Below are 12,116 nucleotides of genomic sequence, written 5' to 3'. Positions count from 1 at the left end.
CTTCTAGCTGGCCTAAGGCAGATAAATAAATGATAAATGGGTTGTACTTGTATAGCGCTTTTCTACCTTCAAGGTACTCAAAGCGCTTTGACACTACTTCCACATTTAGATATACAGATATACAGTATATTGTGATGTTATGAGCTAGGTAACATAAGAACTCCATTACCCAGCATGCCACAGTTGTGAAGAGCATGCGCAGTAGCCCTGTTTAGGTTGTTGAATGTAGACATGCCGGCAGATGGATGTTTTTGATGAGCACGCTGTGAAGTAAATTTTAAGAACTCAGCCAACACGCCTCGTCTGCATCTTTTATGATTAGACAAGACAACACATATATTTGCAAGGCCATTTTCAAGAAGGATATTTAAAGAGAAACTACATCTCGTAAGACGCTGTCGGCCAACCCTGAAAGCTAGCTCAGCTGTCCCGGCGATGAAATGTGAGTTCAGATGTTTGATTTCTTAATTTTATCACATTCAATATGTTTTTTTTTCAATTTTAATTTTGACAGTACCACATAAGATATGTTTTAATTGCTGATGCGGGTTTATTGATTTTTAAATGCGCCAGAAAATAACCTGTTTTGTACAATGCCCAGTAGTGCGTAAATGTGTTTCTGTATAGTATTTCTCCAACAATGGTCATGTGGTGACATAAATTATGGTATTTTGAGAGGTAATCATTGAAGTCAGACATCACTGAAGGCTTTGATTGATTGAAACTTTTATTAGTAGATTGCACAGTGAAGTACATATTCCGTACAATTGACCACTAAATGGTAACACCCGAATAAGTTTTTCAACTTGTTTAAGTCGGGGTCCACTTAAATTGATACATGAAACAGATATATATTATCAAATATATACTAGCATCATAATACAGTCATCACACAAGATAATCATCAGAGTATATACATTGAATTATTTACATTATTTACAATCCGGGGTGTGGGATATGGAGGGTGGGGAGGGGGTTAGGTTTGGTTGGTTTCAACACTTCAGTCATCAACAATCAGCATCAACAATTGCATCATCAGAGAAATGGATATTGAAAGAGTGTAGGGCTGACTTGGTAGGATATGTACAGCAAGTAGTGGAAATAGAGAGAGAGAGATCAGAAAGTATAAGAAAAAGTGTCTACATTTGATTGTTTGATTGTTTACATTTGATTATTTACAATCCGAAGAGGTATGGAAGGGAGGGTGTTAGTTTAGGGTTGTAGTTGACTGGAGGTGTTCTTTTAGTGCGGTTTAATTTGAAGGAGGATAGAGATGCCCTTTCTTTTACACCTGTTGGGAGTGCATTCCATATTGATGTGGCATAGCGGGAGAATGAGTTAAGACCTTTGTTCGTTCGGAATTTGGGTTTAATGTGGTTAGTGGAGCTCCCCCTAGTGTTGTGGCTATGAAGGGAAACGCACGGCTGCCACTGGCTCTAATAGATGTGATAATTATTAATTAAGGGGCAGCGACTTGTCAACCAGAGAGGATCGGCGTCTATATTATGTTCGTTTGAGTCCAGCTTCATATTCAAACACAATGTCAACACTAATTGCCTTCTCTTAATTGCATTGTTTCAAATAGTGCTTCTCAATGACAATGCATCTTAGGACGCTCCTGCCTCTGTGAACGTTTTATAACCCCGCATCCTCAAACATTGCAATCGGTATTTACTTGTCATATGTATGAAGGTAAAACTTACTGAAGTCCCGGCGTCTTGTTGGAGTGTTTTGGCTCAAACAGGCAGATAAATCCCCGGCAGATCTATGCTTGGCGTTGATGTGGTACTTTAAGCTCGTGGTGCTTCGGTGAAAGGAAAACTCCTTCCAGCAGAGTGTACAAACTACCTTTTGTCGGTCGATTGAGCCGTCTTTGTTTATTTTGTACTCAAACATCCCACCGAGAGGGCCAACGTCTTGTTTATAGTCGTCCATCTTGATGCACTTGCTTCTGCCGCCACAAAGCATTGGCGCTGTTGACAGCTGGCCGGGTAACCCCACGGAATTCTGGGACTTGTTGTCTAGCTCATTGCGCATGCGTTCTCTTTGTTTACTCTTTTGCAATCAAATGAATCATGGATACTGTTAATTTTAACAACCCAAATGTATAGAGCATGCCATTTTTGATAGATTATTGAGTGTTATAAATATATGAAAAGTACTTAGATACAAATAAAGTCATAACAGAGGGATAAGAAAAAAATAATAATATAAGTAAATAAAACAATGGAGTAAAAGTAGACACGTTTGTGCAGTGATTAATACGGACACATGATGTATTATGATTACGCAGTATTTAAATCTTCCATCCATCCATCCATGTTCTACCACTTGTCCTTCTCGAAATAATTAAAATAAATAAAATAAAACTCACATAACATTGTTATACGGTGCATCCAAAAAGTATTCACAGCGCTTTACTTTTTTCACATTTTGTTATGTTACAGCCTTATCCTAAAATGAAATAGTAATGTTTGTCCTCAAAATTCTACACACAATACCCCATAAAGACAATGTGAAAAGTTGTTTTAAGATTTTTTTTTATTTTGCAAATGTATTCAAACTAAAATAAATCACATGTACATGGGTATTCACAGTACTCCAAAATGATTGGTTGGTGTTTGTATGATGAGTCACAATTGGCTAAGGTTAGGGCAAAACATTACGGACTTGCTTATCAGAGGCAAGATAGGGCGGGTCACCAAAACCAGGAAGCAAAGTCATAACACAGTCATAACATGCACTCATGTCACACGACGACGAGGGAGTTGGAGATAGAGGGATGCTTCCAAGCTGACGATTTTAAAAAAATAGCATACTTGAAAATGGTAGAGGGATTGTCTGTGCAGATGTTTCCTTTGGTAACAAAGACGACGTCCAGGAAACTCACAATAATGTGTCTCCTTGGCCATATTTAGACATTTGTATGCTTTTAGAGTAAACAATGCCAAACACCTTAGATTTTAGTTATTTTCTCTGTAAACTAAAATCATAACTGCACTCTTTGTCTAAGACGTTCAACACAAAGTTTTACTGCACGTAACCATTACCAACTGTTCCCAAACAACACACAAGTCATTGTTTTTTTTGTCAATATATAAAGTTATGCTGTTATTGTTTTGTTTTTTAAAGGGGGTCTGTAGCTTAATGCATGCCATACTGTACAGAGTATATATATATATATATATATATATATATATATATATATATATATATATATATATATATATATATATATACACATATATATATATATATATATATGTGTATATATATATATATATATATATATATATATATATATATATACTGTATATATATATATATATATATATATATATATATATATATATATATATATATCGCCTTTTCCAGGGTGTACCCTGCCTTCTGCCCAAATACAGCTGGGATAGGCTCAGGCCACCCCCACAACCCTTGATGTAGCAAGCTACTTTTGCCATGTAGCTTCTAGTGGAGCTTGCTACATATCTCTGGTGCAGTGACGTGCGGTGAGGTTCATGGCTGGTGAGGCACTGACTTCATCACAGTCAGATTTACAAACATATGAACCCTAAAGAGTATCTTATTCACCATTTGATTGGCAGCAGTTAACGGGTTATGTTTAAAAGCTCATACCAGCATTCTTCCCTGCTTGGCACTCAGCATCAAGGGTTGGAATTGGTGGTTAAATCACCAAAAATGATTCCCGGGCGCGGCGCCGCTGCTGCCCACTGCTCCCCTCACCTCTCAGGGGGTGAACAAGGGGATGGGTCGAATACAGACGACAAATTTCATTACGCCTAGTGTGTGTGTGACAATCATTGGTACTTTAACTTAACTTTAACTTTACACATACAAACTGTAGCACACAAAAAAGCACATTTAATTGAAAAAAAACGTTATTATGGTCTTACCTTTACTTATAAATTAAGTCCATGCGCCGCAACTAAAGCCCTCACTTAAATTTTCCACGTGCAAGATTTAATCTACCGTATTTTCCGCACTATAAGGCGCACCGGATTATTAGCCGCACCTTCTATGAATGACATATTTCATAATTTTGTCCACCAATAAGCCGCCCCGGACTATAAGCCGCGCCTACGCTGCGCTAAAGTGAATGTCAAAAAAACGCTGCGCTAAAGTGAATGTCAAAAAAACAGTCAGATAGTTCAGTCAAACTTTAATAATATATTGAAAACCAGCGTTCTAACAACTCTGTCCCAAAATGTACGCAAATGTGCAATCACAAACATAGTAAAATTCAAAATGGTGTAGAGCAATAGTAACATAATGTTGCTCGAACGTTAATGTCACAACACACAAAATAAACATAGCGCTCACCTTCTGAAGTTATTCTTCATTCGTAAATCCTTCGAATTCTTCGTCTTCGGTGTCCGAATTGAAAAGTTGCGCAAGCGTGGTATCCAAAATGGCCGGTTCCGTCTCGTCGAAGTCATCGGGAGTCAGTGTCGCTGTTGTTCTGTGAATCCTGCCTTCCGGAAAGCTCGGACCACAGTTGTGACCGAAATATCTGCCCAGGCATTTACGATCCACTGGCAAATGTTGGCGTATGTCGTCCGGAGCTGTCTGCCCGTCTTAGTGAAGGTGTGTTCGCCTTCGGAGCTGTGTGAAAAAAGCCACCCGGCCTCTTCGCGTAAACTTCCCTTAACCACTCGCTCATCTTTTCTTCATCCATCCATCCCTTCGAGTTAGCTTTTATGATGACGCCGGCTGGAAAGGTCTCTTTTGGCAAGGTCTTCCTTTTGAATATCACCATGGGTGGAAGTTAGCATGGCAAGCTAGAACCACAGTGAAGGATGACTTCTCATTCCCTGTGGTGCGAATATTCACCGTACGTGCTCCCGTTCCACAGTGCAGTTCACAGGAATATCAGTTGCTGTGAAATACGGTAGTAATCCGTGTGCGGATGGAGAGATTGCGTCTTTTTATGAACCGGATCGCTTAGTAGGAGCCATTTTGTGGTCTTTACAGATGTAAACAGGAAATGAAACGTACGGTGATATCCGCGCGTTTTTTCTTCTTCTTCCGGGGGCGGGTGGTTGCTTAAAGCGCTTCCTGTTCTATGGGGGCGGGTGCTTTCCTTGGCGGTTGCTTGCGTAGAAGAAGAAGCGCTTCCTGTTCTACCGGGAAAAAAGATGGCGGCTGTTTACCGAAGTTGCGAGATTGAAACTTTATGAAAATTAATCGTAATAAAGCGCACCGGGTTATAAGGCGCACTGTTAGCTTTTGAGAAAATTTGTGGTTTTTAGGTGCGCCTTATAGTGCGGAAAATACGGTATTTAAAAAAGTGTAACCGAGGGTTTATAAATGTCGCCTATACTGTATGAAACTACAAAATAACAAACACGGAGGCTCCAGTTTACACGAGGACCACTTTATTTAGCTTCTTTCAAAAACTTCTGCTCCACTCCGTGTCATCACTTCCGCTCTTAGCGCCTTCAAAATAAGAGCTCAAGGCATACACTGTATAACAGCGCATAACAGGAACTTAACATCACAAAGAGGAAAGCCCATGAAAATAAGTTACAAAAGTTATTTAATAAGAAGCCAAAAAGTACAAAAACAATAATGTTCGTGTTGGAGGAGTTGTGAATTAGATACACCTGCAGTCTGCAGGTGTACCTAATGTTGTGGCCCTGCAGTCATTCACAACTCCTCCAACACCAACATTATTGTTTTTGCACTTTTTGGCTTCTTATGAAATAACTTTTTTAAATAGATTCAATCTTGCAAGTCTTGAAAGTTTAAGTGTGGGCTTTAGTTGATATAACAATTCTACGGCGGGGGTGCAGGAGGCGGGATTACTGGAGCCTCAGCCAGTGCGTCTTTTGCAGCCGTTTTATGATCGCTCAGCACAAGAAATACGTTACACACATACAGTTGTTGACAAAATACACTGTACATTATATACCTCAGCTAACTAAACTATGGAAATGTATAATATAATTCATATAGCAATACAGTCTCACTGCACAGCAGGCCAGCAGTTAGCCGAGTCCGGAATCCATGTTGAGGCACTGAGTGACGTGCCTCAACTGGCTGCTGTTCACCGCACCGTCTCTTCTCAGTATTTGAACGGCAAATGTGAAAATTCAGCGATTTTGAATAAAAATAATCTAAAACTGGTGAAGTTAAATGGAAAATAACTTTATAGTATAATCACTGGATACATATAACAAATTAATTTTTTTTTTTTCTTTTTAGATTTTTTTTATTTCCATGATGGCAGGTGAGGCCCCGCCTCACCTGCCTCTAGTGACTGCACGTCACTGCTCTGGTGATAGCTTCACCTGTAGCTTAACTTTGTTTGATCGAGAGTAACTAGTAGCTTAGTTTACCACATTTTCCAAGTAGCTACCCCATCACTGATAGTAAGTGTTGGTTCTGTTCGTGTCACCTCTTTGTTGATTTTTATTGATTCCCTGCCCATTTTTGGCCAATCAATTTTACAATTATGTCGACTGTCTAATTAAAATGTAGTTTCTTGTGCAGACAAAGCAGGAAGAGCAACGTGCAACATTAGTTTTATATCAGTTCCTCCAGGATTTTGCAGGCTTTTTTATGGTGATTGAATTTGCTGCAGTTTTTTCAGAAAGTTGCAGTAAGGGTTGCAATGCTTGAGGCCTACTTTTTCTGATAACATCGAATCAACTTGTGGTATTGTGTTAATATAAAATACAAATTACTTCACTATTTATTATTTATTTATTCATTGTAATATACTCCTCTCTGAGCTGCCACCTTACTGTGGTAGAGGAGTTTGCGTGTCTCAATGATCCTAGGAGCTATGTTGTCCGGGGGCTTCCATGCCCCCTAGTAGGGTCTCCCAAGACAAACAGGTCCTAGGTGAGGGATCAGACAAAGAGCAGCTCGAAGACTTCTATGGAAATGCAAGAACCGAGACTCAGATTTCGGCCTCATGTTTTGGACACTCGAGTGAAGAGAGGGGCGGAGCTTTCTACCGATCACCACCTGGTGGTGAGCTGGCTGCGATGGTGGGGGAGGATGCCGGACAGACCTGGCAGGCCCAAACGCATTGTGAGGGTTTGCTGGGAACGTCTGGCAGAGTCTCCTGTCAGAGAGAGTTTCAATTCCCAACTCCGGAAGAACTTTGAACATGTCACGAGGGAGGTGCTGGACATTGAGTCCAAGTGGACCATGTTCCGCGCCTCTATTGTCGAGGCGGCTGATTGGAGCTGTGGCCGCAAGGTGGTTGGTGCCTGTCGTGGCGGTAATCCTAGAACCCGTTGGTGGACACCGGCGGTGAGGGATGCCGTCAAGCTGAAGAAGGAGTCCTATCGGGTTCTTTTGGCTCATAGGACTCCTGAGGCAGCGGACGGGTACCGACAGGCCAAGCGGTGTGCGGCTTCAGCGGTCGCGAAGGCAAAAACTCGGACATGGGAGGAGTTCGGGGAAGCCATGGAAAACGACTTCCGGACGGCTTCGAAGCGATTCTGGACCACTATCCGCCGCCTCAGGAAGGGGAAGCAGTGCACTACCAACACCGTGTATGGTGAGGATGGTGTTCTGCTGACCTCGACTGCGGAAGTTGTGGATCGGTGGAGGGAATACTTCGAAGACCTCCTCAATTCCACCAACACGTCTTCCTATGAGGAAGCAGTGCCTGAGGAATCTGTGGTGGGCTCTCCTATTTCTGGGGCTGAGGTTGCTGAGGTAGTTAAAAAGCTCCTCGGTGGCAAGGCCCCGGGGGTGGATGAGAACCGCCCGGAGTTCCGTAAGGCTCTGGATGCTGTGGGGCTGTCTTGGTTGACAAGACTCTGCAGCATCGCGTGGACATCGGGGGCGGTACCTCTGGATTGGCAGACCGGGGTGGTGGTTCCCCTCTTTAAAAAGGGGAACTGGAGGTTGTGTTCTAACTATCGTGGGATCACACTCCTCAGCCTTCCCGGTAAGGTCTATTCGGGTGTACTGGAGAGGAGGCTACGCCGGATAGTCGAACCTCGGATTCAGGAGGAACAGTGTGGTTTTCGTCCTGGTCGTGGAACTGTGAACCAGCTCTATACTCTCGGCAGGGTCCTTGAGGGTGCATGGGAGTTTGCCCAACCAGTCTACATGTGCTTTGTGGACTTGGAGAAGGCATTCGACCGTGTCCCTCGGGAAGTCCTGTGGGGAGTGCTCAGAGAGTATGGGGTTTCGGACTTTCTGATTGTGGCGGTCCGCTCCCTGTATGATCAGTGTCAGAGCTTGGTTCGCATTGCCGGCAGTAAGTCGGACACGTTTCCGGTGAGGGTTGGACTGCGCCAAGGCTGCCCTTTGTCACCGATTCTGTTCATAACTTTTATGGACAGAATTTCTAGGCGCAGTCAAGGCGTTGAGGGGATCCGGTTTGGTGGCTGCAGGATTAGGTCTCTGCTTTTTGCAGATGATGTGGTCCTGATGGCTTCATCTGGCCAGGATCTTCAGCTCTCACTGGATCGGTTCGCAGCTGAGTGTGAAGCGACTGGGATGAGAATCAGCACCTCCAAGTCCGAGTCCATGGTTTTCGCCCGGAAAAGGGTGGAGTGCCATCTCCGGGTTGGGGAGGAGATCTTGCCCCAAGTGGAGGAGTTCAAGTACCTCGGAGTCTTGTTCACGAGTGAGGGAAGAGTGGATCGTGAGATCGACAGGCGGATCGGTGCGGCGTCTTCAGTAATGCGGACGCTGTATCCGTCCGTTGTGGTGAAGAAGGAGCTGAGCCGGAAGGCAAAGCTCTCAATTTACCGGTCAATTTACGTTCCCATCCTCACCTATGGTCATGAGCTTTGGGTCATGACCCAAAGGACAAGATCACGGGTACAAGCGGCCGAAATTAGTTTCCTCCGCCGGGTGGCGGGGTTCTCCCTTAGAGATAGGGTGAGAAGCTCTGTCATCCGGGGGGAGCTCAAAGTAAAGCCGCTGCTCCTCCACATCGAGAGGAGCCAGATGAGGTGGTTCGGGCATCTGGTCAGGATGCCACCCGAGCGCCTCCCTAGGGAGGTGTTTAGGGCACGTCCGGCCGGTAGGAGGCCACGGGGAAGACCCAGGACACGTTGGGAAGACTATGTCTCCCGGCTGGCCTGGGAACGCCTCGGGATCCCCCGGGAGGGGCTGGACGAACTGGCTGGGGAGAGGGAAGTCTGGGCTTCCCTGCTTAGGCTGCTGCCCCCGCGACCCGACCTCGGATAAGCGGAAGAAGATGGATGGATGGCATTGTAATATAATTATTAATGGGGCATATTGTGAATAGATTGAGAACAGGAAGTGAACAAAAGTGTTAGCAATTGCTATGAAATGGAAAAGAGGTAGAATTAAATAAGCGCTGCTTCTTCCTACTCCTTTTCGAACATGTTGAAAAGAGAAACTGGAAATTGTAATGTATCATGTTGTAATTGCATGCATGTTTGAAATAAACTCAAACTATAAACCATAATGTTTTTAGTGTTCCTTGTAACCTTAACCTCAAAAATCACAGGATTTCAACAAAAATTTGAAAACAAGTACTTGTTGGTTGGTTGACTAAAACTACTCAGATGAAAGGCCAATTGTCACAGCGCATGCGCAATCCCTCATACCTTCTGCTGCAAGATCGGCTGGCACCTCCGCTTGAAGCGCGGCGGGCCACGCCCCTGCTCGCAATCAAAAATTAGCGCACCTGGGACTAATGAAAACAGACAGCATAAAGACCAGCGTACCCGAAGATCCAGCGCCGGAACGTAGTTCACTCCTTGTAGTAAGTATCCCGTCTCTGGCTTCCCTTCTGCGTACTTGCTCTCTCGCTCTGTGCGTTCCCTGTTCCCGTGTCTTATGTCCTTTGTGTTCCCCCGCAGTGCCTCGTCTTCCCTCCGGATTCCGGACTGCCTCCCTCGATCCTCGACCCCTGCTTGAACACGTACCTTGTTGCTTCTCTCCAGCCCCTGACCGCTTCCCTGCCCACGGACTGCATTCTCGCATTGCCCCTTTGGTCTGACGAAGGATTGATCCAACACGCACATACAACAACCTCTGGTAACATGTACATGGGTAATTGTACACATCGTTTTGCACCTATCACTTAGAGTAGCATACACATCTCACACATTCATCAAGTTCAATAAACCTATTAAACGGATTCCTGCCTTGGTGTTGTCTCCTTCCCCAGCCGTACGTAACACCAACATCTTCTAAGACAACTGATCAGTGAATGCCATAAGAATAACAATAACCTGATGAATGAGAACACCCAGAGGCACATTCATATCAAAATATAAAAAAGCACATTCTATTAATTTTAATGCTTCCAGTATTTTAAAACACAACATATATCCCCAAAGATGTTTTTAAAATTAAAAAGGCAAACCCATGTCACATGTCAAATATATTTATTTTCCACATGTCAAGTCAGTGTCGTCACAGACACCTATGGGTCCTAGCCAATGGCTTGAATGTGGGGCGGAACCTCCGAGACAAGGATGGTAAGTAACATGTGTTGTGGAGTTGAAATTGAAAGGAATGTTGCCTGAAAAGAGAGCAAGACTTGGAGATCAAGCCCATTGTAAGAGAATGTTGCACTTTGTGAAATAAAGAAAGACAAACTGGGTATCTGTCTGAGCTTCAATTCTTTTGAATGTTACAATATTGTAGTGTTGTCCCGATACCAATATTTTGGTACCGGTACAGGTACCAAAATGTATTTCGATAGGTTTCGGTATTTTTTGATACTTTTCTAAATAAAGGGGACCACAAAAAATAGCATTATTGGCTTTATTTTAACAAAAAATCTTATGGTACATTAAACAAATGTTTCTTATTGCAAGTTTGTCCTTAAATAAAATAGTGAACATACAAGACAACTTGTCTTTTAGTAGTAAGTAAGCAATCAAAGGCTCCTGATTTAGCTGCTGACATATTGTGTCATTTATCATTCTATTATTTTGTCAAAATTATGAGGTACAAGCGGTAGAAAATGACTTACTAATCTATTTGTTCATTTACTGTTAATATCTGCTTACTTTTTCTTTTAACATGTTCTATCTACACTTCTGTTAAAATGTAATAATCACTTATTATTGGGGAGAGGGAAGTCTGAGCTTCCCCTGCTTAGGCTGCTGCCCCCGCGACCCGACCTCGGATAAGCGGAAGAAGATGAATGGATGGATGGATATTCTGTTGTTTGATACTTTACATTAGTTTTGGATGATACCACAAATTTAGGTATCAATATGATACCAAGTTGTTGGGAATGGGTCAAATGCAGAGGACAAATTTCATCCCACTTAGTGTGTGTGTGACAATCATTGGTACTTTAACTTTACTTTAACTTTAGCAGTGACGCCGGTGAGCTAAGGTGGGTAGTGAAGCATGTTTAGCTATTCCTCGTCCTGCAGTGATGATACTTGTAAGAAACTTGTAAGTCAGCTTATCTTCCTAAGGGGGTTTCAGTGTTATAACTTCACCTTTAACGTTAGTTTTTAGGCCAAAATGCGTCCACTCCGCCTTTTCTGTCTGCAAACCGTGTATGCTTGTAAGTACTCTGTGATTGTGTGCCGCCGAACATGCTGCTCACCTCGTAAAGCCAACAATGACACGACGTGATAACGGCGGTGGGTGGGGGACTTGTACTTTTTAGAGGCGGTATAGTAAAAAATATGATTCATTAGTAAAGCGGTACTATACCAATACCGGTATACCGTACAACCCTACAATATTGTGGATGGCACAGTACGGAGACAATCCGCGGTGTTGACGTTACGTATCTTTGGTAAATCTGGGGTATTTATTTGGTGGGCAGCCGTGACTCTTGCGTTGTTGTAAATATAAACTGTCCACAGATTGCAAGTCTTGGGGCACACCCGGTCCATGTATCTACGTCTATTCCCTTCTCCAGTTAAGTAAGTAACGTAGCAATGATGGCTGTCGGTATGAAGGACCTCCTTCCACTGAACGTGCTCATTCTCTCCGCAAGGTCCGAGTGTAGTGGGTGGGAGGTGTTGTCCATAATGGCTAGGAGCTTTGCTATACTTCTCCTCTCTGACACCACCGCCAGTGAGTCTAGCTCCACTCCCACCACGTTACTGGCCTTCTCTACCAACTTGTCCAGTCTGTTTGCGTCCCTCGCTCTCAGCCCGCTGCCCCAGCAG

At 43.3% G+C, this 12,116-nt stretch overlaps 1 protein-coding gene across 6 annotated transcripts in view; it reads right to left on the bottom strand.

Moving 5' to 3' along the window:
* The window catches only part of LOC133617216 (E3 SUMO-protein ligase ZBED1-like), a 46,307-nt gene extending 44,379 nt beyond the window's left edge, over positions 1–1,928 (bottom strand). For 5 of the 6 annotated variants that reach the window (XM_061977055.1, XM_061977056.1, XM_061977057.1 and 2 more), the window contains exon 1: positions 1,704–1,928. In XM_061977055.1, the coding sequence (XP_061833039.1) occupies positions 1,704–1,896 (193 nt within the window). In that variant the 5' untranslated portion in view covers positions 1,897–1,928. The remainder of the gene's footprint in view (positions 1–1,703) is intronic. The other variant, XM_061977059.1, reaches the window with a different exon arrangement.
* Between the last annotated feature and the right edge of the window lie 10,188 nt (positions 1,929–12,116).

Source organism: Nerophis lumbriciformis, linkage group LG16, assembly GCF_033978685.3.
Source record: "Nerophis lumbriciformis linkage group LG16, RoL_Nlum_v2.1, whole genome shotgun sequence".
NCBI classification, from domain to species: Eukaryota; Metazoa; Chordata; class Actinopteri; order Syngnathiformes; family Syngnathidae; genus Nerophis; species Nerophis lumbriciformis.
The sequence above is the reverse complement of the archived record's forward strand: the minus strand, read 5'-3'. Positions and strand labels throughout refer to the sequence as shown.